Source organism: Oncorhynchus nerka, linkage group LG3 (assembly GCF_034236695.1).
Source record: "Oncorhynchus nerka isolate Pitt River linkage group LG3, Oner_Uvic_2.0, whole genome shotgun sequence".
Taxonomy (NCBI): Eukaryota; Metazoa; Chordata; class Actinopteri; order Salmoniformes; family Salmonidae; genus Oncorhynchus; species Oncorhynchus nerka.
The window spans coordinates 38792314-38819829 of record NC_088398.1 but is presented as its reverse complement, the minus strand read 5'-3'; the positions used below and the strand labels follow the sequence as shown (position 1 = coordinate 38819829).

General features: G+C 43.0%; 1 protein-coding gene across 2 annotated transcripts; it reads right to left on the bottom strand.

Moving 5' to 3' along the window:
* Positions 1-25969, bottom strand: pgap1 (post-GPI attachment to proteins inositol deacylase 1). 2 transcript variants are annotated; one of them, XM_029631217.2, is made up of 26 exons: positions 25745-25969; positions 24572-24725; positions 13344-13519; positions 12899-13070; positions 12611-12771; positions 11627-11679; positions 11463-11529; positions 10239-10344; positions 10039-10097; positions 9695-9778; positions 9391-9452; positions 8001-8052; positions 7643-7720; positions 7298-7373; positions 7026-7099; positions 6806-6860; positions 6564-6630; positions 6312-6417; positions 6082-6120; positions 5724-5908; positions 5166-5396; positions 4943-5078; positions 4804-4854; positions 4464-4720; positions 4134-4241; positions 1-4014 (listed from the first exon to the last, which is right to left on the bottom strand). In XM_029631217.2, exons 1-26 carry the CDS (start codon positions 25874-25876, stop codon positions 3876-3878), a joined length of 2880 nt encoding a protein of 959 aa, XP_029487077.1. In that variant the 5' UTR covers positions 25877-25969; the 3' UTR covers positions 1-3875. The 2 variants fall into 2 exon arrangements, with proteins under 2 accessions (XP_029487077.1, XP_029487085.1); XM_029631225.2 differs by having other exon boundaries at positions 9391-9440.
* Between the last annotated feature and the right edge of the window lie 1547 nt (positions 25970-27516).

Below are 27516 nucleotides of genomic sequence, written 5' to 3'. Positions count from 1 at the left end.
TTGCCATTTCTTCTCACAACTTTATTTAAACAGAAATAATGCTAACAAATTGCACAAATATGTTATAATAACATTAGATAAAAAATGTTTACAATATAAAAAAAACACCAAAGCAATCTTTTTTGTTGCGACAATGCTAAAACCTGAGAATTGAGTATGCCCGTCCTTGTCACTTGACCTATAACCGAACTGTAGAAACAGACTCCAAACATTCACTCAGGCAAGGTCTTTTTGGGTCCAATTTAATTTTTGGAACATTTCTTGTTCAGCAAAGGTCAGCAAGAGACCATCTTCACACAACGAGGACCAGTTCGAGATAGGAGGTTATAGGTTGAAAGTCACCTGGGACAGAAACAGCAAGAGACCGCATCAGTAACATGACTATCAGCGTGTAACGACAGTTTGGTAACACTTAACTGGATATTCACTTCCCTATAGTCAACAGAACATCAAAGAGCAAGTGGAGACCCAAACAAACTTTTAGCATTCATCTGGACTTTGCAGCTGCCGAACTAAACCTACCACTCTAGTTGAATATGTATGTTGGGACATTTACATGCAAGTATTTTGTCCTTGGGTGTGAATCAAAGTAGTAGTGTGTGTGTGGGGGGGTCGCTGTGGAGTTGAAGTCTGTCTAGCATCCTAGTTGCAACAGTAAAGCTACAACAGCACGAAGCAACAGCAATTCACTTCATTGGACACACAATATGTACAATTTGGAGACACTTTCCTTAAAATCATCAGCTATATCCTTGGTATAATCATTCGTCATTCCACACCGTTACTCTTACCGTGATCATATACATTTTCAGGCAATCATAACGTGAATTATGTCTGCTTTTAATAACAAACAACTGTTATGACCACTTACAGTTGCAATAAACAGATTCTAATTTTTAAAAATTATGACTGCTAACATTACAATCATAACAGGCAAACAGGCATTTCAAGGTTCAAGGAACAGTATTCCATACAATGATTATTATTTATTTAACTTGTGTAGTGCTTTTCATTACATAAAAAATAATCTCAAAGAGCATAAAAAGCTTAAACAAACATTTAAATTGAGATATGCTTGTGGCGACAGCTTCACTCTGGTTGGTTACGTTAGAACATGAGTAGTTGCCGAGGTGTCAATCTCACTTCAGAAATCACGGGCACCGGTCACAGTGAACACCAATAAAAAAAAGAAGAAAAAAAATATCTATCATATTCATAGAAAACATATGCCCATTTCTACTAGTTTTACCACAAAGTTTCATCTATATAAATCTGGTCACAATTCACATTTGGAGTGAGGCAGAGTATGTACGTTTCAAAGCACTAAAAACTGCACCACATTGACATACTATAGTTTAGTACACACAAAGCACCCGCACTAAAGGTCTTACATACTTATGCACACACAAACAGGTACATTCACAGTGCAGGTGACACGGGGAAGGGGGGTGTCGTCGGGGAGAGTGTGTAGTATATGCGTGTGTGTTCGTACTGGAGTGAGTTTGGTCTCTTTAAATTGAAGCTAGCTAGGATGGACAAAGGTGTTCAATTCCTAGCCTGTCTTGTTGAGCTTGAAAAGTCGTAACACTGTACGAGAACCAAGCTGCCTTTACCTTGACATAACACCGTTGTGGCTTTGTCAAGTCATTTAACATACACCAACATAACCTGTTCCATTCCATGTAACCATTCTGTATTTGAAATCTGTTCGGTCTTGCAAATAAAAGTGTTAAGACAGCTACAAGCAAGAGTTATGCTCACTACTGTTGCACTCAGATGACCAGATTAGTCACTCAGAGATGCTGGTCTATGTCACAATCTTATGCCCTATACTAGGGAAGTGTCTTGATTGACAGGCAGATAGGAGAGTGAATGCGTGGAGGGGGAGGGGCAAATCGGCAGAAAGGCACTAGCTGCTTTGTCCAAGGGATGCCAACAGAGTTGGGGTCAAGGGGTGCTGGTGAGCATCAAAAGTACACGTACAAACACACAGACACTATTGGTTAATTCTTACAAAACAATTGTCAAAAAACACCACTAACACAATCCACTGTGTTGTACATTGGAGTGGAGCTATGGCTGATAGGGTTTTACGCAAACACACCCACCTTGAATTAGCAAACAGTAGAGGGTGAAACAGTCTAAAGGCACCATCTCTGGTGCCTCCATGTATCGGTGGCAATAGAGCTCCTTCATCTGATCTTGAAGATCTACAACCCTGTGCTTTCATTACGACAATGAGTGTAATACACATTTATACATGTGTCTGCCTTGTGGAGACCAAGCCGATGTCAGTTTGTCAACTGTATTTCAATGCAGGAGCTATGTGTCTTTAGAAAGTCCAGTTTGGAAAAATGTGAGGTAACTGATTAAGGCAAATGGAAATACCAAGTGCTGATGTTTTCCAAGTAAGTAACGACTCTTCTAGTAAATAATAGGGGCCATGGCCTCTTAACGACATCAATAAAAAAAAAAAAGCCAAAGATCCCTTTAAAGCTAGCTCTTCAAGCAGAGGACATTTTGTTAAATCAGAAATAGACAGTAGCTTTTAACAGAATAGCAGAGTCACATGATAGGCCTGTTTGCAAGGTAATATCAGATCTAATATACTCTAGTATGGATAACATCAACCTGGACTCCGTCCATAGAGATGCACAGGAAAAACTGCTTGAGTAGTTATGTTACGACATAGATACAATGTCAAGTTATACCCCCAATGATCTGGAATAGCTCCATACAACCTTCCTACAACATTGCACAACTAAATTAAGCTATTGTGTTCAGGGTCATCCATTCCTCATGATAGCCTAGGTAGTAAGGACCCGGTCACTTTAGATCGAGATTAACCAATAACATTCATAGCTATGGCCACATTACTGCATAATAAAACGACCATACTTGGCTAAGAACAGGTTATGTAGTTAGGAGCTCCACTTTCAAAAACGCATCATCTGTGCTTTGAACAGGACGATAGCAACGTAAGATAGCAGTTGAAGAAGGTTTGAGGGTGTGATAAGAGTTTAAGAAAAACCTTTCAAATCTTTACACTGTCAAAAGCATGACGGAACATGTCCGGTGCAGTTACAATAGCTAGCCAAGCAAGCGAGTTAGCCACGGTCATCTTGCATACAGTACAGCTAGCTGCATGACATCATTGTAACTAAGGTTGCAAAGGGAGGGAATGTTACTGGTAACTTTCAAAATTGACCAGTAAACTACCAGACTTTTGAAAAGTTTAAGGTTTTCATAGCATGTAAAATATATTTTTTAAATTGTATAAATGGTAAATTACAGGTAGTTTTGCAACCCTAATTGCAACACGACTGCTTATGACATCTTACTAATGACAGAGTAAAGGTAGCTAGCTTCATGAGTGTATTCAAAGTTACCAATAAGACAGGCCAAGAAGTTTAGGGCCAAAAAACAGAATCCAATAAACACGAGACAAATCCCCTCATACTCATTATTACCACAATTACACTGTACTAAAATAGGTTCAATTACAGTTGTATGAAAAACGATGAGAGCAATATCCTGTTGAGAACCACAAGTATCAGGTGTGACATTTGTTATGAAGGAGTAATCGCGTCATGCTCCTTGAAGACAGAGCCATATATATACAGAGTAAGGCAAACTTGGTTAAGACTGGGAATTCCAATGGTAGCCATGTTGGCACCAAAAGCTTGGAACACTTGGAGACAACATGGCGGACAGTTTCGCAAACTATGTATGTCTATGGCTCTGCTGTAGGGTTGCCATCCTCGTCCCCTTCAGGGCCTGAAATCCCAGGCCAGACTAGCTTTGACCAGTTTGGGGACCTGACCCGGATCTGTGAGTCTGCTGAGTGATAAGCCCAGCGCAGGTACCAGCAGAACTCAGAAGAGACAGGAAACAGCCAACGGAACCAGGGCTGCAGACACAAAGTAGTTTACACGGTATAGATGGAGTGGGGAGAAAGACACCATGGCAACGGAGAGAGGCAACAGCAGGCGGGATGTGATAGGCAGGGTTTTACTGAAACACAAGAGCATAAAACCCAAGTTAAAACACACCTGGGTGAAAGGACAGGAGTGAAGACAGACATGAAAGATGTGCGCGCATGTGAGACAGACGGAGCAGTATAATACAAGCACCTGTAGCTGAGAGTGAGTGTGTTACAGTTGATGAGCAGCAGAGAGGCGATGAAGAGAGGCACGGAGTGGGGCCAGCAAGGGTCAGGATCCAAACGAGCAACAGAATATCTGCAAAGAGAAAAGGCAATTAAACGAAGGGGGAAAATCACAGTTCTACATATGGACATACACACGGTAGAGTTAGGGATGTTTTTTTCCCCCTTTTATCTCCAACAGGAGATGTCCTTTCTATAGGATGCAACAGCAATCGCATACATTCTGGCATGTCATTGTGAATGATAATGTCAACAGTTTGTACAACTTTAACTTGACACAAACACACTCTAGTACCTGAGGTTGCGGGTCCAGTGGATCAGTGATGGGGCACAGAGCATGACTGGTAGAGTGAGGAGAGCAGACAGGCTGACGTGCAGCTGCAGGTCATCGCTCACATCCTGCAGTACCGAGTCCGATAGCAGGGGGGCGCCGTTACATTCTTTAGGTTTGCTGTCCAGGGCCTCACTGTTCCCGGTGCCTTTCTCTTTTTCCCCAGTGCCTTTCTCTTTTTCCCCAGTGCCTTTCTCTTTGTCGGTTTGTTTCTCGGGCGCCTGGAAGGGTAGTTGTGATTATAATCAATTATATGAATATTTTAGAGAGGTCATTTTTAGAGGGCAATAATTCTGACTCTTACCAGGTTCAGCATATGACGCAGAGACCTCTCTGTCATCTGTAGCCTTAGAACCTGGACAGAAACATAGGCACACATCAGTAAACCACAGGAAAACTAACAAGTTCAATGAGTAAGTATTTAACTGGGCCCCTAGACTCACTCGGTAGAGATGCAGCAGGAAGGTGGCTGTGATTGACAGGGCTCCACAGGAAGCCCATCCTAACATGCTCAGACACAGGATGAGGAGCAGCTGAGTCCGCCTACGCAGGGTGCCGCAGTCCCGAGACACAGAGGGCCTGAAAGCAGACACCCACACACAGACTAAACTAATTCTAATTCCATGGAGTTCAATCTAATGCATGAGGGGAGCGGGCATTCATTACCTGTGAAGCGGGGCCAATAGCAACGAAAGTAGCCTTAGAAAGAGGCGGAGCAGCACGCTGCCCCAGAAGGCCATGGCTGCTCCCAAAACATACAGCAGGGGGGACAGGAGGCGTGGCCAGTCTTCGTTTAGGGGCAAGCCCTCCTGTGTCATACCATCTGGGGAAGTGGCGGGGAGAGCATCTAACGGCGGGAGATGAAGAGTGGACCAACCATCCTGGAACCAGCTATACCTGGATACAAATAGTGGGATGAAGGATAGAGGGACTTTGTATGGTGTGGTGTTGTTTCATGTAATACGAGTGGTCTTTCACAGTGTGTCTGTGTGCATGCATTTGTGTGTGTGCGCACACCACAGGAGGTTGGTGGCAGCTTAATTGGGGAGGACGGGAACGTGTTAATGGCTGGAGCGAAATCCGTGGAACAGTATCAACAACATGGCTTCCATGTGTTTGATGCCATCCCATTCGCGCCGTCCAGCCATTATTATGAGCAGTCCTCTCCCTCAGCAGCCTCCACTGTTGCACACACATGCATGCTTGATTGAATAATAGGTCTACCTGAGCAGCAGATGCAGCAGGTAGACGGGAAGGTCCACCTTGTGGGGCTGCAGGGATCTGGCCACGGCATGGCTCATCTGTAGGGGGCGCCCCATCCTCACGACAGAGGACATCTGCCCCCCACAGGCCAGTAGGAGCGCTACAGCCACGTACACCGGCAACACGGGCCCACAGAACCTCAGCACCTGGGAGGACAGCAGGGTAGAAAATTCATTTCGCTAGTTAGTCATATTGGTGTGTTTGAATTTAAGCTAGCTAGCCTCCATTTCACTCAAGGCTAAATTACCCAGGAGTACTACAACGCTCATAACTCTGTATGTAAGGGTGAGAGCTGAGCACAAGAGAGTATAGGTCTTACCTGTCCAATCACCCTGGGAAATGATGTTCTCACAGATACCTGGAGAGGGAGAGATGAGAGAGAGATTCTTAGAGAAAAAGGGAAGTTAAATAAAAGTGTTTTTTAAATTAAAAACCAAACGTGATTCAGCTTGAGGCCTGTATCATGGTTTAATGCCTCACATTAATGGGCAATACCATTTGAGATAACAGAAAAACAAAAAGTATCCCATTTAATTCTGTGGGCAGTACCTTATAGTGGCAGTTGGGGGCAGTGTGGAGCTGCAACAGGACACCAGTGGAGTTGTCAGGACGACTAGTGTGGAGCATTCCCGATATCTCTGTTACAGAGGGAATACTGAGAGAGATTGCAGGGATAGACCAAATAAATAACAGTTTTCAATTGGGTTACGGGTAAATACATTAGATAAAAATATATATTTAAAAAATAGCCAGGATTGGTGGACAGACAAACAGATGGATGGACAGGTGGTAAAATCTTGCCTGGACGTGGTAACGGAGTCCTCCCTAAACCATGGCACCTTCATTATGTAGACATTGGGCAGTCTGTCTGTACATAGAGACAAGGACTTTCAATCCAACATTATTGGTACTTTTGCATTTTGAACCATTACCAAAATCATAAATTAAAAGATGGATTAAGAGCAGCTGTCAACCAAACTCACACAAACACGCACCCCATCAGTTGATAGAAATGTGCTGCAAAACTGTAGACATCTGCTTACCTGCTTTGGTTACTTTGCAGTGGCTTACGACTGAAATTCTGAAAGCTTGATAGACCTGAGGGTACAGTGGTCAGAAAGTATCAGACCAAATACCTTGGTCTTGTTCTGCCAGTACTGTATGTACGATGTTCAATCTCCTGATAGAATGTACTGGACTGCAAGTAGTGGATAATTACTTGACCAAACTTATTATAGAAATATACAATTCAGATGGACTTACCTGATGAAAGTGCTGCAGCTCAATGGTGTGCCGAAGTCCGGTGGAGTTGAGAGTGACGTCACTAACACTCATGCCTGAGCGAGCGAGGACCCACAGAGTTCAGCCATAGGGAGCCAGTGTTTCCCACCGAATGAGAAACGTCAACAAATTCAGTATACCTAACTAACTAGCTCTTGCGAAATAAAACTGAGCAAAAATACAGATTTTCAGACAAACCAGACTGCAAATATAATTGTTTCTACAGGGAGGAATTAGAGAAAAGGAGGACTAACCGAAGGAGAGAACGTGTGGTACTGGAACAGAGACGGTCTGAGACTCCTGTCTCTGCCACTCACACTCCACTGTGAACTGTGGGACACAGAGTAGAAAAGATGTACACATGAAGGGTACTACAAGAGTGCCTCTTTACTTCTCTTCACATTTATAAATATGGAACGGCGCTACCACTGAGATAAATGTAGTTTATTTATTTAGATTGTCACTACACCTTATGGAAAATAGTGTTTCTCTACCTGTATCCATATTTGTTAATAACTAGGGCACATAAGTGATATCAAAATCTGTTTAAGATTGAAACAGTGCTTTGGGATATAAAAGAAAGAGTGCACACAGTGTACCTGTCTACCGTTGAGGTTGGAGGCAACCACAATGAGGTGAGAGACAGAGGACAGCTCACTGAGGCTCAGAGTCAGAACCTGGGGGGGGACAGACAGCCAGCGACCAGTGAAGCAACAGTTCTGAAGATTTATTTTGATCTACACTTAATTATTATATACACTTATTTATTTTGGTCAACACGGTTTGAGTGCAGTGTCAAGTCATGTCACAGTGTACTTAAAGTGCATTCCACAACACAAGAAACAGAGAAATGAGAAACAGCAGACAGCACATTGACACAAAAACATGACCGACTTCAAATAACTGACTAACCACTAATATTTAGTGGTGGTGTAAATATGGGAAGTTAATGCTTACCTTGTAAGCTGGGAGGAGTTCTGTTCCAAAAGACAGATCCACTGCCTGCACACTGGGGAAAGAAGAGTACAGTCAGAGATAGCAACGAAGGGAGAAAAGAAGAGAAGGAGCATGGAGAGAGAGAGAGAGAGAGAGAGAAAGAATGGTACGTCAGATGTCAGAAAGAGCCAGCAGTAAGCTGAAGCAGAGATAAAGGCGAATGAACGAGGAGAAAGAGAGCGAGAGAGACAAATGAAAAGAGTGCATGTCTGACATGGCCAGTCAGTACTCACCACTAGGGATGTGACAAATGGGGGGGAAAAAATCAAAACATTTCAACAGTCATTTTATCAGTTTTCCGTTAAAACGATAAGAAATGTTCATAAAATGACATGTGAATTCACAATGCAGCTGCGCTGCTGCCAGCAATGGTTTGGGTCTCACGGTTTGGGTCTCCCTTTCAGATGTTTAAGCATGGAACCTATACTACCGTTACAGTACCTCAAATCCACCTCGCAAAGTTTGCATTTCCTTCCCATTTAAATTAGCTGGTGTTGCTTGCCTTTCGCTGCCATAGTGGTGGAGAGCCGACCCAAAATAATTGATTCCTCGGCTCCTTGCCCGTCAACTCCCATTTCGGAGTATCAAGATTCAGTATTTTTGGAACGGAGGAGACTGATTGATTAGAGACGTGCACAAGGCCTATCTATCGGCAATCAAAAGCTGTATCTCGCAATGGAATGCTGTATCTTACATTCTTGGCTTGTAATGTCCCGCAACTTCAGTAAAGCAGGGCCTATCATCAATGAATAGGCTAGGATATTCTACATGCCACAGGGTTCCAGAGTGGCGCAGCGTTCTAAGGCACTGCATCTCAGTGCTAGAGGTGTCACTACAGACCCTGGTTCGATTCCAGGCTGTATCACAGCCGGCCGTGATTGAGAGTCCCATAGGGCGCAGCACAATTGGCCCAGCTTTGTCCGGGTTAGGGTTTGGCCGGGGTAGGCCGTCATAGTAAATAAGAATTTGTTCCTAATTGACCTGTCTAGTTAAATAAAGGTTAAATAAAAATAAATAAAAACAGACTGAAGACACACTCATATCATTAGTGAAAAGCAAGAGCAGGCAAGCCAGCGCGAGGGAAAGAGAAGGAGGCAGGCAGAAATAATGTATTGGTAATCTGTATCTTACAATACCAAAGTAGCCTAAAGTTTGCCTTTTGCTCTCTGGTTTTATTTAAATTACACAGCTTCCTCCAGGCCTTTATAGCCTACCGTCTAGTTGGGCAATAACACAGAAGATACAGTTTTGTGATAACTGCACTGTGATTTTAATTTTGTGGGGGGCAGGGAACAACAAAAACATTTTTCTTTAATGTTAAGGATCCCAACTTATCCACACCCCTACTCACCACATGGATCCGTTCATCTGTGTACAACCGTAAACCCAGCTAATCATTTCCTGTTGGAGAGACTACAAACATTGGCTCGGTAGTCTCACAAAATGCAGTCTTCTATTTGTAAGATTCACCTTATACTGTGTTCTCAACTTGCGGACTTACTCACATCATTAGTCTTATATATCAAAAATCTATTATGAATGGTGGCAGAAGTGGGATTCATAACCAGTGGGAAGCACCAGTGTTATCTTAAGAGCATATATTGTATATTGGTTTGAATCCCATTAAAGCAGCAGAGCTGCCATCTCAGTCTCACCAGGTTGTTGCTGCGACAGTAGAAGTGGCTGTAGGCTCTCCTGCGACTGGAGAGGGCAAACAGGAAATACTTGGCTTGTCCTTCCTGCAGAGAGCAAAGAAACAATAACTCCAAGCCATATTTTCAGAAGACATGGATCTGTAAATGATGTACGATCAAGGCCCAGCTCCTTCTGGGCCTGGAAGCGCAATTTAGCCTACTAGAAGACTAAGTGGCTCAATAAATCACATGCATTACGCCAATCTAGTTATTTTAGGTCTGTGACGACCAAAGTGATAGGAGCTATGTGAAGGGTCTATGGACCAAAATGGACCTCGGCCCTGGTGGTAATGGTGTAGGCTTACTTTGGGAGCACTGTACGCCAGACGGAGTGTGTTCACCTCGCTCCACGTTTTAGGAGACCCTGGAGAATGTGATAAATAAGAGTGGTCACACACCCGGCAATACATATGTTCTGTAAAAGGACACACAGCCTAAAAAGTGACATGCAGTCACACCGTTCGGCCCTACTACAAAACACACTATAGCACTGTAACCCACTGACCTGAGAGGGAAACGGGCGTCTCTAGCTGCTCACCCAGCACACGTACAGGGTGTCTGATAAAATGATGGTTCAGAATGGCCATTCTCCTCTCTGGATTGTCTGAAAACTGGTAAAAAAGTTTTAAAAAAAGACATCAATAGACAGTACTTAGCAACTTCAAATGGACAGACAGTGTTCCAATTTTCTTTCCTTCATGGCCACTTAAGAGTTGAAAAGACTGGGCAAGATTCTAGACTAATTATTTCTCCTATCAAACTCTTCTCAGATCAATTAGGGAAGTAAGCGGCACACTAAGATGAATTGAGCCATGATCCTGGTGTACATCTAGTCTGCATAGGCTTTCTCTTGGTCTCCTTTCCTTCATCTGCTATAACCACGTTTCCACCCAGTTATGTGAGTAAAGTCATACCGTATAAAAAAATTATAATAATAGGAAAAAAAATAGGACGTTTCGGTAACATTTTATAAATGCAGACATCATTTGTTCGTTCGACATGGTGTGAGAAATGGTGGTGGAAACACCTTCATGTGCAAATATAGATATAATAACCATCATATGGAAGTAAACGTGGAGTCACGCAATGATATGGTATGTGGTCCTCCCATTAAGATCCGGGAAACCATGCAGTTTATTAGACTAAAGATTAAATAAGTTAATGATGTCACAGGGTGATGAAAGTGCACAGAGATGAGTTTAATGCTCCTTTCCAATAAATATCGAGGGTCTTATTTTGGTGACATTATGATCGATGCTTGACTGCTGTTTGACAAATAAAAATGTATCCATAATAATCTCATCATCTAGACTAGCCTACCTGCACTGTATATGCAAGCTGTTGTTGTCTAGAGCGCACGTGCCAAGACAAAAGTAGGCACATTTGCTATTTAACAGTTTGTTACAAAACTATTGGTAGAGTTAAAAATGAAATGGAAACACATTGAACTTTTGGTTTTTATTCAGTACATGAAAACTTAAGGCAAAAAATATTTTTTGTGCAATACTTAATTACGCACAGAGTTGGTCTTTTTGGTAGAAAAAACACTAATATTTGAATGTAAATCTGTCACCAATTGGATTGAAACCGAGCTACTGATGCGAAATAACTGGACAGTTGGAAGCAAATTCCCAAATGGCATCCAAAATGTTGCCTATCCTGTGTTTTTGAGATCAGTCAAGGAGGCCCCGCCTGGTTTCCAGTCTAGTGAGCCAGTGTGATTACTCACCTGTCCCGTTTCAGGTTCAATGAGGTCAAAGAATGCCCGCACAGTGGCCAGAACCAGCTCTTTGCACCTGGAAAACAAACACAATAAGCAAATGACTTGCATATTTATGGAAGAGGGTCTGGAGATTACATCAAGCAAGCTGTAAATTGAATTCCTCTACTTACCAAACAATGGACAGGTGGTCCGTGGACACCCAGGTCCTAGGAACAGCAGTAACCTTCATAAAAGAAAAACAGAAAAGGATATTAACACTATCAGTTTGAAATTGAATGCACGGCTGAAGGACTTGGGGCAATCGAAATTCATCTGGGCTATCTGAATGAAACGCACACTAAGCATAAAAATAAAATAAAAACGACCAGGTGAAAGTTATGATCCCTTATGTCACTTGTTAAATCCACTTCAAATCCCTGTAGCTGAAGGGGAGGAGACAGGTTAAATATTACTTTTAAGCCTAGATTGTGTATGTGTGCCACTCAGAGGGTGAGTGGGAAAGACAAAAGACTATAGTGCCTTTGAATTGGGTATGGTAGTAGTTGCTAGGCGCACCGTCAAGAACTGCAACGCTGCTGGGTTTTTCCACTCAACAGTTTTCCGTGTGTATCAAGAATGGTCCAATACCCAAAGGACATCCAGCCAACTTGATACAGCTGTGGGAAGCATTGGAGTCAACATGGGCCAGCATTCCTGTGGAACGCTTTCGACACCTTGTAGAGTCCATGCCCCGATGAATTGATGTTACAAGGGGTGGGGTGCAACTTAATATTTGGAAGGTCTTCCTAATGTTTAGTATACTCAGTGTATATTGTTTTTGGCATGTGGCTAACTAATTGGGCGGCAGGTAGCATAGCGCTTAGGGGCGCTGAACTGCAGCTGACCCATTGCTTCCAGCCTCTTGGGGTGTGTGTGTGTTGGGTTGGGAGCATAAAAATACAAATTTCTGTTTTCAGTAAGTTAATAGACAATAAAGCATATATCATCTTATAAATGTAAAGATTTTGAGTGGACAATTTTGTCTCAAGTGATAGAATAGTTGCAAAGCTTACAGCAGTTCACAAGGCTCGATTTGAAACGTCAACAAAATAAATGTGCAGATAAAACATGTAAAATGTGAATGCAGCAGAAACTTTGACTTTGTTGAGTCTTACCACCAGAGACAGCTTGCTTGGGTCGTCCTGGGGGCAGGGCAGGGCCGTGAGGCCGGAGCGCACCTGGTAGTCACGGTAACCACCCCCCACGGAGAGAACTGTCACGTTGCGCAGGTCTTCCGCTCGACCCACCCAGCGCTGTCTCACAGCAGAGTAGAACTCTACACACACACAGAGCAGAAAGGAGAGAATGCAGACAGATCACAGTGCTGGGGGTTACTATACTTTGTAAGCCCTAGTGTGTGTGTGTGTGTGTGTGTGTGTGTGTGTGTGTGTGTGTGTCCATACCCAGTAGGTGTGCGTCGAGGGACAGCACGGGGGCCTGGTGAGGGGAGGCCTGGGTGATGATGAGGCTGACAAGGCGAGGGCTGAAGCGGGGCAGGGTGAAGAGGGCTCGGGCCACCACTCCCCCCATGGAGTGACCCACCAACACCACACTATGAGGGGGGGCTTCATGATCCTGCGGAGAAAGAGGTAGGTGTGGGGTTTAGTTTATCAGTCTAATGCCCAATCCCAAATTGATCCTTAGCCCCGAGGCACTTGTGTTTATCTGAGAGGATTGGATAGTTTAAGCAATATGGCAAAAACTCCACCTGCCCTCTCAGACAAGTGCCTAGGGGGGTAGGGGTTGATTTGGGCTTGGGTGTAAGTCAGTTGTTAGCCATTTTTAGTTAGCATTTATATATCTGATGTTTTTAAGAGAGCTCACACAACAATTTCTTATATAATATACCTTGTAGAGGCGCAGGATGGCCTTGATGCTCTCGTGTAGGAAGTGGGTCTGCCGGCGCAGGCTGCCTCCATACAGGGCCACAAGCTCCTCGTTGAAGTCGATGGTGAACACGTTGAGGTGGACCCCTCCTTCCAGGGCCTCAGCCTTCCTCAGAGCCACCGAACCCAGGGAGCGAGCTGGTGAGAGGACATAAGAGGTCATAGACCGATTAGAAAGCTGTGAGAAGATTAACACTTAAGGATAAGATAAAAACAATATATAATAACCAGAAGTTGGGCAAGGGAGGACACGTAGCTCAGGGCTATGCAGTTACAGCCCTCGAACGATATTCGGTTGGAACAAATTAATAGCTTGACTATTCATAGGGGTGTGTAACTAGTGTCACTAAATGGTCATTGTAGAACGGACAGAATTGCCATGTACAGGTCAAACCCTAATCCTACAGAACACCATGTGCGTGTCATAACTTGGGTAGCTAGCTAGCTAGGTAGGTAGCCATCTAGTCTAGCTAGATAGCTAAGTTAGCTAAACAACTACAGGTAGCTATATCTATGACTAAACATAGAAGAGGTTTAACAATCTGAGATATATTGTAAACAGCAAGCTAAAATGTTATACAACCAGCCACTTAAAGCTAGGTTTACCAGCAAACGTTACCACATGACTGGAGCTGGCAAGCTAGTTAGTCTGGCGCCTGCTAACTTGTTAGCAAACGTGTAACATTAGCAACTGTAAATAATTTTACTAACCAGCTATGTAACATAATTGACAAAGGTTGACATTGGTTATGACCGTGGATGCGTTTCAATCTCACAAAATTATAGGCATGACGCAAGATTGGAATCCTAACAGATAACAATTGACTATCCAGCTAGCTAGCTAAGAGGACAAACAATAATACAACACTTTACTGTTGTAAATCTCAAACTGAATCTGGTTTTACTATAAATATATTTGCCTAAGCATGCCTGAGAGTATCTAGCTACAGCCATATCTGTCTGTCTGCCTGCCGAGGCACATTTGTACAGTCTGGTCACTGTGCAAAGGTTGAGGGTTATGCAATATTTATTTATATTAGGCTAGATATTGTTCTAAATGTAATATATCTGCCTGTGCATATGTTCAACTTCTCTACCCTAATGGTGATATTATGCTGGCATAGTTCAACTGTCGTTCAAACTGTACAATAGAGTATAATTCATTATATTTGTTTGTCTTATAGACAATACCTTGTGGTGCCTGGGCTTCTTCCTGGAGTGAATTCTAGATACAGAAAAATAATTCCTTTGCTTGTGTGTGTCATTGTGGCAGAACTGTTTCCCTTTTGGTGGATTGGACATTATGCTGTATTTCAAGCAGAAGATGACTCAAGAGAATGGCAGTTTGATAATGACCACTCCCACAGCCGTACAATTATTCCCTGAACTTTACGACACTGATATCTTACTACATGTTCCTTTGCGAATGTCAATTTCATCATGACCACCTCTCCCACCATCTGCTGATCGCCAGTTCTCTTAGCTATAGATTATGAAACCAGATAATGTGATTTAACCAAAGATTGTTCTTACTGGGAGTTACTGGATAGGTACTGTTTGGTATATCACAGAGGATTTTCAACCAACCTTAGTGATGCCGTCTTCGTTTAGACACCCAACTGTCTCGATCAATGAGAGAAGGCTTGAAATTGACAAGATGGTGTCATACCCTTTGTTGGATTACTTCGTGGAGCAAAACAAATATTTTAATGACGGAGCATTTTCTAAATTCAAAAAGGAACCCCTGCAACTAGACACAGACATTTTGAGACTTGTGTTCCCAGAATCGAGCACGAAGGCAGTATTGCTAAGCTAAGGCTGGTCGAAAATTCTCTGTGTTACACCAAGCAGTACCTATCCTGTAACTCCCAGTAATGGATACTGAAAATATTCAGTTAAATCACATTATCTGGTGTAACAATCTGTAGCTACAGTTTTCTACACACTGAACTGTACTACATTGTTCATACTGTATTTGTGTATGCTACTTTTACCATAAAACATTCTTGTTGAATACCAAGTTCTCTTTTTGAGTTAGCATTAAACAGTGTACACTCCCCTGTATAGTTTACAGTGCATTCGGGAAAGTATTCAGACCCCTTGACTTTCTCTTAATTTTGTTACGTTACAGCCTTATTCTAACATTGATTAAAATGTTTTCTCCCCTGATCAATCTACACACAAAAACTCATAATGACAAAGCAAAAACAGAAATACCTTATTTACTTAAGCATTCAGAACCTTCGCTATGAGATTATTGATGATCCTCGAGATGCTTCTACAACTTGATTGGAGTCCACCTGTGGTAAATTCAATTGATCGGACATGATTTGAAAAAGGCACACACCTGTCTATATAAGGTCCCACAGTTGACAGTGCATGTCAGAGCAAAAACCAAGCCATGAGGTAGAAGGAATTGTCTGCAGAGCTCTGAGACATGATTGTGTTGAGGCACAGATCTGGGGAAAAGTACCAAAACATTTCTGTAGCATTGAAGGTCTTCAAGAACACAGTGGCCTCCATTATTCTTTTAAATGTTTTTATTTATTTAACCTTTATTTAACTAGGCAAGTCAGTTAAGAACAAATTATTATTTTCAATGATGTCTTCAATGGGAAGGAAGAAGTTTGGAACCACCAAGACTCTTCCTAGAGCTGGTTGCCTGCCAAACTGAGCATTCGGGGAGAAGGGCCTTGGTCAGGGTGGTGACCAAGAACCCAATGGTCACTCAGACAGAGCTCCAGAGTTCCTCTGTGGAGATGGGAGAACCTTCCAGAAGGACAACCATATCTGCAGCACTCCACCAATCAGGCCTTTATGGCAGAGTGGCCAGACGGAAGCCACTTCTCAGTAAAAGGCACATGACAGCCCGCTTAGAGTTGCCAAAAGGCACCTAACGGACTCAAAGAACGATAAGAAACAAGATTATCTGGTCTGATGAAACTAAGATTGAACTCTTTGGCCTGAATACCGAGCACCACGTCTGGATGAAACCTGGCACCATCCCTACAGCATGGTGGTGGCAGCATTGCTCTGGGGATGTTTTTCAGTGGCAGGGACTGGGAGACTAGTCAGGATCGAGGCAAAGATGAATGGAGCAAAGTAGAGAGAGATCCTTGATGAAAACCTGCTCCAGAGCGCTCAGGACTTCAAACTGGGGCGAAAGTTCCCCTTCCAACAGGACAACGACCCTGAGCACACAGCCAAGACAATGCAGGAGTGGCTTCAATGTCTTTGACTGACCGAGCCAGAGCCCAGACTTGAACCCGATCGAACATCTCAGGAGTGACCTGAAAATAGCTGTGCAGCGACGTTCCCCATCCAGAGCTTGAGAGGATCTGCAGAGAAGAATAGGAGAAACTCCCCAAATACAGGTGTTTCAAGCTTGTAGCGTCATACCCAAGAAGACTTAAGGCTGTAATCGCTGCCAAAGGTGCTTCAACAAAGTACTGAGTAAAGGGTCTGAATAGTTATGTAAATGTAATATTTGAGTTTCTTTTTACTAGATTAGCAAAAATGCTTCAAAACCTGTTTTTCCTTTGTGATTATTGTGTATACATTGATGGGGGAAAAAAATATATTTAATACATTTTAGAATAAGGCTCTAACCTAACAAAATTTGGAAAAAGTGAAGGGGTCTGAATACTTTCCGAAGGCACGAACTCATTTTCGTGCTCGTTTGTTATCAGCACAGCTAGACAGAACACCACACAGGCATGATGAAAAACACATGTTTTCAAAAATATCTTGCCTAGAGAAGTTCTGAGATTACTGTGTGTTGGTCGTTAGAAGTAAATAACACCATCATCCAAGTTTGTGGGCACCCCCCTTCTACCGAGCAGGGCGGTATCTGCATTCACTATGAATGGGGGTGGCAGGTAGCCTAGTGGTTATAGCGTTGGGCAAGTAACCGAAAGGTTGCTGAATTGAATCCCGGAGCTGACAAGGTACAAATCTGTCATTCAGTCCCCTGAAAAAGGCAGTTAACCCACTAAGCCGTCATTGTAAAAAAGAATTTGTTCCTAACTGACTTGCCTAGTTAAATAATGGTAACATTGATTAAAAATATATAAATATATAAACAATATTTAAAAAAATGAATGCTGGACTTTGTTGTTTAGCAGCCAAATACAGGAAAAAACTCAACTTTCTACTAGTGAAATGAAAACGTGCTCGTTCTAGCTTGTGGTTTCGATAATCTTGATGTTTATGATAAAGAACGTAATGTTGTTAATATAGTAATGACTATGTGCCGTGGCAGAACCAGGGTGAAATTTCCTTTTAATTTCTATTTTTTTGCTTATCCCTGACATTCATCCAGCACATCCCTGAACAGTGGCTGTCCCCCCATGTGAGGATTAAGGTTGACCAAAGCTCATGGATATCAACACAAGATGACCTCTGAATAGACTAGATTTACTATTGGAGTTAAGTAATCTGATTAGCAAAACAGAGGGCAGTGTGTAGATTATGGATTTAAGCATCCCTTCAATTTACCTGTGAACCTGGACCTAATTTCACCTCCCTATGAACAGTAGCACTCCTTTTAACAGTTTAAATCAACTCTGATTAAAGGGATAATTGTGGATACCACTTGTATGTCTCTGCGTACAATTTAAAAGAAGTTTCTAATTAGAGTTAGTGCAATTGCTAACTACCATTAGAGCAATGACTGGCAGTCTATTGTAACAGCTAGCTGTTAACATACTATTACCAGTCATTGTGCTAATGCTAGTTAGCATTGGCTTGCATAATTACCTCCAACTTCTTTCATAGTGAATGCAGCCATAAAGAGTATCCATGAGTTAATCTGACTCTGTGGAAGTAGATAAAGCTCTTCATTGCCAAAATCTCAAAGTATCCCTTGAAGTGTGTTTAATGTAAAACTAGGTATTAGGCTTGACAGGCTTTAAAGTAGCCTAAACATAGCCTACTTAGTTCTGATGTTGTTGAAAGTAAAACATCTAAAGATCATGAATCCAAGATGGCCCCTTGTATATAGCCTGTCTTTTTTCATATACATCATAATCTCACTTCTATCGTCAAACTAAATGCACTTTCCTGCAACCCGCCTCACCCAATGTGGAACGGATCTGCTATTTTTATTCCTTATAACTGGAACTTCCATTAGGAGCTAGCCAGCTAACTAGCTACTAGTCTTTGTTAGCCACGGCTAGCTGTCCTCGCCTTTTCCCCCCGGAATCAGCCAGCCTTAGCTTGGACAATCACCTGCCAGTCTGCACAGCGCGATATCAACTCAGACCATATCGGACTGCTTCTCTCTACCATATCACCGGATTACTGCCACTCTGGATCATTACTCCTAGCTAGCTGCATACGAGTGGCTACTGTTAGCTAACACCTTTGTCCGGAAGCAAGCACCAGTTGGTATATGGGCCTAGCTCGAGGCTAGGCCCAAATACCAACTAATTCTAGGGCTACAACCACCTAATTTTCCAATTGGCCTGGAACCTTTATTGTCGACACGGAGCCCCACTGATCAAACATGACTGGACTGCCAACGTGATTGCCCGATGTGGTCTCAACTAGAGGTCAATCGATTAATCGGAATGGCTGATTTCAAGTTTTCATAACAATCGGTAATCTGCATTTTTGGACAGATTTTAGTAGCCCTATAATAACTACAACCTACAACTTCTTACCTGGGAATATTGAAGACTCATGTTAAAAGGAACCACCAGCTTTCATATGTTCTGAGCAAGGAACTTAAACATGAGCTTTTTTACATGGCACATATTGCACTTTTACTTTCTTCTCCAACACTTTGTTTTTGCATTATTTTAAACCAAATTGTACGTTTTATTATTTATTTGAGACTAAATTGATTTTATTGATGTATTAAGTTAAAATAAGTGTTCATTCAGTATTGTTGTAATTGTCATTATGTATATATTAAAAAATTAATAATAATAAATAAATAAATCAATCAAAAATTACATTAAAATTATATATATTTTTGTATTATTATTATTTAAAATCGGCTTTTTTTGGTCCTCAAATAATCGTTATCGGCGTTGAAAAATCATAATCAGTCGACCTCTAGTCTCAACAGGCTATTCTGTTATGATATCGCCGCAGAACCATCTACTAGCCCCGGCCCATTAGCTTTTTCTGAATGCTGTGTCCCCTGCTCGCCGAGTGTAGTAGTGAATACCGTACAGCACCCTGTCTCACCTATTGCTACTCTTTTTCTACCCTATGATCACTCGGCTACACAGCTGATGCCCCCTGGACTGTTTCAATAACACTGTACCCCATTATGTTTACCTTAGCTCTCCTGATCAACACCTGTGATTGCTTTATGCCTCTCTCTAATGTCAATATGCCTTGTCTACTGCTGTCTTGGCTAGTTTTTATTGCTTTATTTCACAGCCCTCAGTCCCGCTCAAATTGTCTTAGATAGCTCTTTCGTCCCAACCCACACACATGACGAGACCTCACCTACATTAATTAATGCCTCCAGAGACTAAACCTCTCATCATCATCATGCATAGGTTTACCTCCACTGTGTTCACATCCTACCATACCCTTGTCTGTACATTATGCCTTGAATCTATTCTACCACACCCAGATATCTGCTCCTTTAATTCTCTGTCCCCAACGCACTAGACGACCAGTTCTTATAGCCTTTAGCCGTACCCTTATCCTACTCCTCCTCTGTTCCTCTGGTGATGTAGAGGTTAACCCAGGCCCTGTAGCCCCCAGTTCCACTCCTATTCCCCAGGCCCTATCATTTGTTGACTTCTGTTGACTAACCGTAAAAGCCTTGGTTTCATGCATGTTAACATCAACTACAACATTTTCCGACAAGATAGAACTTTCCAAAGGGGCTGGAGTTGCAATCTACTGCAGAGACAGCCTGCAGAGTTCTGTCATGCTATCCAGGTCTGTGCCCATACAGTTTGAGCTTCTACTTTTAAAATTCCACCTTTCCAGAAATAAGTCTCTCACTGTTACTGTTTGTTACAGATCCCCCTCAGCTGCACCCTGGACACCATATGTGAATTAATTCCCCTCCATTTATCTTCACAGTTTGTACTGTTAGGTGACCTAAACTTGGATATGCTTAACACCCCGGCCGTCCTATAATCTAAGATAGATGCCCTCAATCTCACCCAAAATTATCATGGAACCTACCAGGTACAACCCCAAATCCGTAAACTCAGGCACCCTCATAGATATCATCCTGACCAACCTGCCCTCTAAATACACCTCTGCTGTCTTCAACCAGGATCTCAGCGATCAAATCAAAGTTTGTCACGTGCACCGAATACAACAGTGAAATGCTTACTTACAGGCCCAAACCAATAGTGCAAAAAAGGTATTAGGGGCGCCAGGGTAGCCTAGTGGTTAAGAGCATTGGACTAGTAACCAGAAGGTTGCAAGTTCAAACCCCCGAGCTGACAAGGTACAAATCTGTCGTTCTGCCCCTGAACAGGCAGTTAACCCACTGTTCCTAGGCCGTCATTGAAAATAAGAATTTGTTCTTAACTGACTTGCCTAGTAAAATAAAGGTCAAATAAATAAATAAAATTAGGTGAACAATGGTTAAGTAAAGAAATAAAACAACAGTAAAAAAGACAGGCTATATACAGTAGCGAGGCTATAAAAGTAGCGAGGCTACATACAGACACCGGTTAGTCAGTCTGATTGAGGTAGTATGTACATGTAGTTATGGTTAAAGTGACTATGCATATATGATGAACAGAGTGTAATAGAGGGGTTAGCGGGACACAATGCAGATAGCCCGGTTTGCCAATGTGTGGGAGTACTCACTGCCTCATTGCCTGCGTCCGTAATGGGTCTGCGGTCAAACAACCACCCCCTAAAACACTTCAGCGAGCAGGCCTTTCTAATCGACCTGGCCCAGGTATCCTGGAAAGATATTGACCTCATTCCGTCAGTAGAGGATGCCTGGTTATTGTTTAAAAATGCTTTCCTCACCATCTTAAATAAGCATGCCCATTCAAAAAAAATGTAGAATCAGATATAGCCCTTGGTTCACTCGACGTGACTGCCCTTGACCAGCACAAATACATCCTGTGGCATTCTGCATTGGCATCGAATAGCCCCCGCGATATGCAACTTTTCAGGGAAGTTCGGAACCAACAGGCAGTTAGGAGAGCAAAGGCTAACTTTTTCAAACAGAAATTTGCATCCTGTAGCCAAAACTCCCAAAAGTTCTGGGACACCGTAAAGTCCATGGAGAATAAGAGCACCTCCTCCCAGCTGCCCACTGCACTGAGGCTAGGAAACACTGTCACCACCGATAAACCTATGATAATCGACCCCTACCCCAGTCAACAGCTCTGTACCCCTCACAGCTACTTGCCAAAGCCTCCCCCATTTCCCCTTCAAAATCTGGACCCCAACAAATCAGCTGGGCTAGACAATCTGGACCCTCTCTTTCTAAAATGATCTGCCAAAATTGTTGCAACCCCTATTACTAGCCTGTTCAACCTCTCTTTCGTATCATCTGAGATCCCCAAAGATTGGAAAGCTGCCACGGTCATCCCTCTCTTCAAAGGGGGAAACACTAGACTAAAACTGTTACAGACCTATATCTATCCTATTCTGCCTTTCTAAAGTTTTCAAAAACCAAGTTAACAAACAGGTCACCAACCATTTAAAATCCCATCATACCTTCTCCGCTATGCAATCTTGTTTCTGAGCTGGTCATGGGGGCACCTCAGCCAAGCTCAAGGTCCTAAACGATTTCATAACCACCATCAACAAAAGACAATACTGTGCACCCGTATTCATCGACCTGGCCAAGACTTTTGACTCTGTCAATTACCGCATTCTTATCGGCAGACTCAACAGGCTTGGTTTCTCAAATGACTGCCTCGCCTGGTTCACCAACTACTTCTCAGAAAGAGTTCAGTGTATCAAATCGGAGGGCCAGTTGTCCAGACCTCTGGCAGGCTCTATGGAGGTGCCACAGGGTTCAATTCTCGTGGCCAACTCTTTTCTCTGTATACATCAATGATGTCGCTCTTGCGGCTGGTGATTCTCTGATCCACCTCTATGCAGACAACACCATTCTGTATACTTCTGGCCTTCTTTGGACACTGTGTTAACTAACCTCCAGACGAGCTTCAATGCCATACAACTCTCCTTCCGTGGCCTCCAACTGCTCTTAAATGCAAGTAAAGCGAAATGCATGCTGCTCTTCAAACAATCGCTGATTGCACATGCCCACCCACCTAGCATCACTACTCTGGACGGTTCTGACTTATAATTGTCCACATATTCTAAAACCTAGGTGTCTGGTTAGACTGTAAATTCTCCTTCCAGACTCACATTAAGCATCTCCAATCCAAAATGAAATATAGAATCTGCTTCCTATTTCGCAACAAAGCATCCTTCACTCATGCTGCCAAACATACCCTCGTAAAAAACGGACTATCCTACCGATCCTTGACTTCGGCGATGTCATTTACAAAATAGCCTCCAACACTCTACTCAGCAAATTGGATGTAGTCTATCACAGTGCCATCCGTTTCGTCAACAAAGTCCCATATACTACCCACTACTGCGACCTGTATGCTCTCGTTGGCTGGCCCTCGCTTCATATTCGTCGCCAAACCCACTGGCTCCAGGTCATCTATAAGTCTATGCTAGGTAAAGCCCAGCCTTATCTCAGCTCACTGGTCACCATAGCAGCACCCACCCGTAGCACACGCTCCAGCAGGTATATTTCACTGGTCACCCCCAAAGCCAATTCCTCCTTTCCTTCCAATTCTCTGCTGCCAATGAATGGAACAAATTGCAAAAGTCTCTGAAGCTGGAGACTCATATCTACCTCACTAACTTTAAGCATCAGCTTATCAGAGCAGCTTCCTGATCATTGCACCTGTACATAGCCCATCTGTAAATAGCCAATCCAACTACCTCATCTCCATATTGTTATTTATTTTATGTATATATATAAAAAATGTTTTGCTCCTTTGCACACCAGAATCTCTCCTTGGGCATTCAACTTCTGCACATCTATCACTTCTGTGTTTATTTGCTAAATCGTAATTATTTCACCACTACGGCCTATTTATTGCCTTACCTCCCTAATCTTACATCATTTGCACACACTGTATATAGACTTTTCTATTGTGTTATTGACTGTACGTTTGTTTATTCCATGTGTAACTCTGTGTTGTTGTTTGTGTCGCACTGCTTTGCTTTCTCTTGGCCAGGTCGCAGTTGTAAATGAGAACGTGTTCTCAACTAGCCTACCCGGTTAAATAAAGATAAATAAATAAAAATCATGCCTGGGTTGAGGTTTGCTTGGTTGAGGTATGTGCTTGTGATTGTAACCATAACATGTAAATAGACTAATGCAACAGAACTCATGATGGAGGACACTGAATACCATCATGCACATAATGGTAAAATAGCAAACTATATGCATGTTGCATGTGTGTATGTGGGGGTGGGCGTACGCATGCAAGATTGAGAGTGAGAGAAAGAGAGCGTGGGTGTTCTACTCCCACCAGCAGCCACTAGCAACACCAAACCAGAAGAGGATAGATCTGCATTAGAGTGGGCATAGAACAGGGAACATCAACTAAATTCAGCCAGAAGATCAGGAGGAAGAGAACATAATCGCAAATCATTTGTAAACCTCAGATTGACCACACGGATATAATATTTAACTAAAACAGAATAATTTGAAACATTGTTTACGATCACACACACACTGTATAACTCTCTTATGTGTGGGAATACTTTGGAACAGATTTCCAGAATTAAAATCCCTTGGAGCTGATTTGCTGGTGTTTTTACACCCCCCCCCCCCCTTTGGAAACAAGCATATTAATTAATACTTTCAAGTGACATCCTCTGGGTCCTCATAGTGCATTTTGATGCCCAAAATATATTCAATAGATTTATATTTTTATTTATTTTGCTTAGAAAACTTGGGGGACAAAATAAAATCACCGCCAGTTGGGCAACCCTTCCATAAGATCTTTCTCAAATACAAGACTTTCACCAGCCTATGTACAATATGCAACCGAATCAGATATTGTACATTAGACATTCTTAGCTTCCATTGTTAGAGCAATGGAGAGAGCAAACTTGTGATATTCCCTAATCTGAGTTGAGTGGGTATGTTCGATTCGAGTAAATTTGAAAAGTGGATGCGTTTGGTTAATGGTGATAGAGGCTCACCTTGTTTGTAGCTGCCTGCGTTTCCAGGTAGGAAAAGAACAGGGGCCCCGGTTAGTTTTAGTCCGCGAGTGTCCTGAGCGTACTGGCCCTCTCCGTACAGGTAAAGCCCATACGCTGGGTACTGGCGGGCCACGCGTCGGGGCAGGGCAATACGCTGTCAACACACAAACATAGTGAGGACACACACATCCCTGATAGAGCTCGTACTCTCCGGGCCTAAAGTACAACACACTAAGGATACACACACACACCTCCCTAGAGGTAGAGCCATATGCTGGGAACAGCTGAGCCACACTTCTAGGCAGATTAACACATCACAGAGAAGAAGAAAAAACAGTACAGTGAGAAAGCATCGTTGTGTGTGTGTGTGTGTGTGTGTGTGTGCATGCTGAACGACAGGAGAGGTGTGGCACCACGTGGCCGATACTGACTCTTGATTGAGCAAATCAGATCCGAGAACAATTTTGGGTAATAAATATAATAGCTACTTCTAATAGATTGGACCAATTCTTCATATTTTATCAGCACCATGGTGAGCGCAGACAGACCACACAGGGCCATATGGTTGTGCCAGGCACTCAATGGGTGGAATAATCACCTTATAGTACTTATCATGGATCAACTGCAGCTTCCAACACAAGGTGTGATCTCCTGAGCCCTGATGTAACATACAATGACACCACACACACTCACTCAGCATCCTCAACATACAGTAACTGCCTACCATGCCACCTCTCTATTGCAGCTAGTACTAGAAATAATGTACAATTCCATGGTAAATGTGAAACGTAGCTAGGTGTGCATGACACAGTCCGTCGACACCCTCAACAAGGAAATCGTCCTGAAAATCATGCATGAGGTGCGATGTTGAAATTGGAAGTATAATATGCAGGTGCTTTACGACAACAGGTAGCTTGAGCTTCAGCATGATATATCGGCCATGGGCTAATTTATAGCTAGCCATATCCATATTATGGCTCTAAAAATCACAGCTGGACATTGACAGCTGGAGGGGGGGTGCTAGCTAGTCCTGAAAAGGATGGACACTAAAATAATGTTACGCATTTGGCAGCAACGTTCCGAGTGTTGTTGACAGTGCCGAGTGATTACGCCGAACCGAAACCGAGTCGCGCACAGTGCCATTTGTTTGAGGTCAATAGGCAAACTACTCACCCGGTACTCGGGGTACTCGAACATATAGGTCATTGTGCACCTATTCTCTTCAAATCCCGAAAACATTTCTCGCAGGCCCATCGCCAGAAGACCCAGTGCACACCCGTAAAAGGCCACAGTGGCGACTCTCATGTCTACTGTCTTTCGGATTTTTGTCTATTTACAGGTATACTGTTTCCATTTTTCCTTTTGCAAACCCTCTCTCTGTTAAACCTGATCTTCTTCTTCTTCTTCTGTGGATTCTATATGGCGTTTGGCAACCAACTTTAAGGTGCATTACCGCCTCCAACTGGACTGGAGTGTGGAGCGAAGGTCTAAATCCTACCCGATATTCTCGTCTCCCGAAGGAAACGAAATACACAATGAAATACCACATCCCCTGAAGATTTCCACAGCAGTTCACTTAATCCTGGCTCTTCCACCCCATTACTCCTCAAATCTAATAACAATCGCTCCCTTTCTCTCATCATATTTCTGGCACTGAAATAGAACATGTTCCCTTGTGTTCATCTCCTCCTGACAATGATCACACCTCCCAGTCGGTCGGATGGTTCCCCACCACTTTCAATGTACTATTTAGCCTTGTGTGTCCCAGTCCCAGCCTTGTGACTACACTTTCCTCCCTCGGGCCTGAGGACCTCCCAGCCCCCACCTGTTCCTGGATCTTATACAGATGTCTTCCCTTACTCTCCCTGTCCCACAACACTTGCCACTTATTTTTAACCACTGTTCTTATTAATCCATTGGCTTCTGCTTTACTGATTGACAATTCCATCTCAACATTAGGATGTTTAGGAGCCTGCTTGGCAATACTATCCACTTTCTCATTCCCCTCTACTCCCACATGACCTGGTACGCAGAGGAACATCACACTATTTTTCACCCTACAAACAATGCAAAACCTCATACAATACATCCTGTCTGCTCTGAGACACACATGCATTTAAGCTCATCAATGCTGCACAGGAGTCAGAGCAGATGACTAACCTGTCTGGCCTCACCTCCTCCACACACTCGGCAGCCAATAGTATGGCCAACAACTCCATTGTGTAAACGGATAAATGATCCGTTGCTCTTTTCGTCACTGCCGTCTTAAACTCAGGAACACTAAAAGCGGCTGCTCTCCTCCCTGTTTTAGGGTCCTTAGGTCCATCTGTGAATATATTCTAGAAAGCATAGTTTTGTGTCCTTAAATGTTCACTTACAACTGAATCTACTCTTTCCTCAACATCTCTTACCCTCACAAGCAACCCTAGATCTATCACTGGTTGAGGGAGACACCAAGGTGGGATTGCAAGAAGACCCACAGAGGGGCTACACTCCCTCCCAAACAGCCCCACCTCTCTCGCCATGCAATTGCCTATCCACCAAAAGCTTGTATTCAGATTTTGTTCACGTTCCCAGCACTCTAGGAGCACCTTTTTTGTAGGATGTGTAAACTTAAGTCCTTGTAGATTTACCCAATATGTCATGGCTAGCTGTTGTCTTCTTAACTTTAACCGCATCTCTCCCAACTCTACCTGCATCACTGCCACCGGGGAGGTCCTGATTTATCCAGCTTGATAAGTAGGCCTTCCTTCCACAGCATATCATAAGCCTTCTCTACATCAAAGAAAACGGCTACCACCACCTCCTTATTTTCCTGTGCCTTCCGTATGACTTGACTCACAGTATAGGATCCATCGTTCCCCTGACTTTCCTGAACCCACTTTGATCTGGTGACATTAGTCCTCTACTCTCCAGAAAGTAAGTCAGCCTTTCTATAATCATCC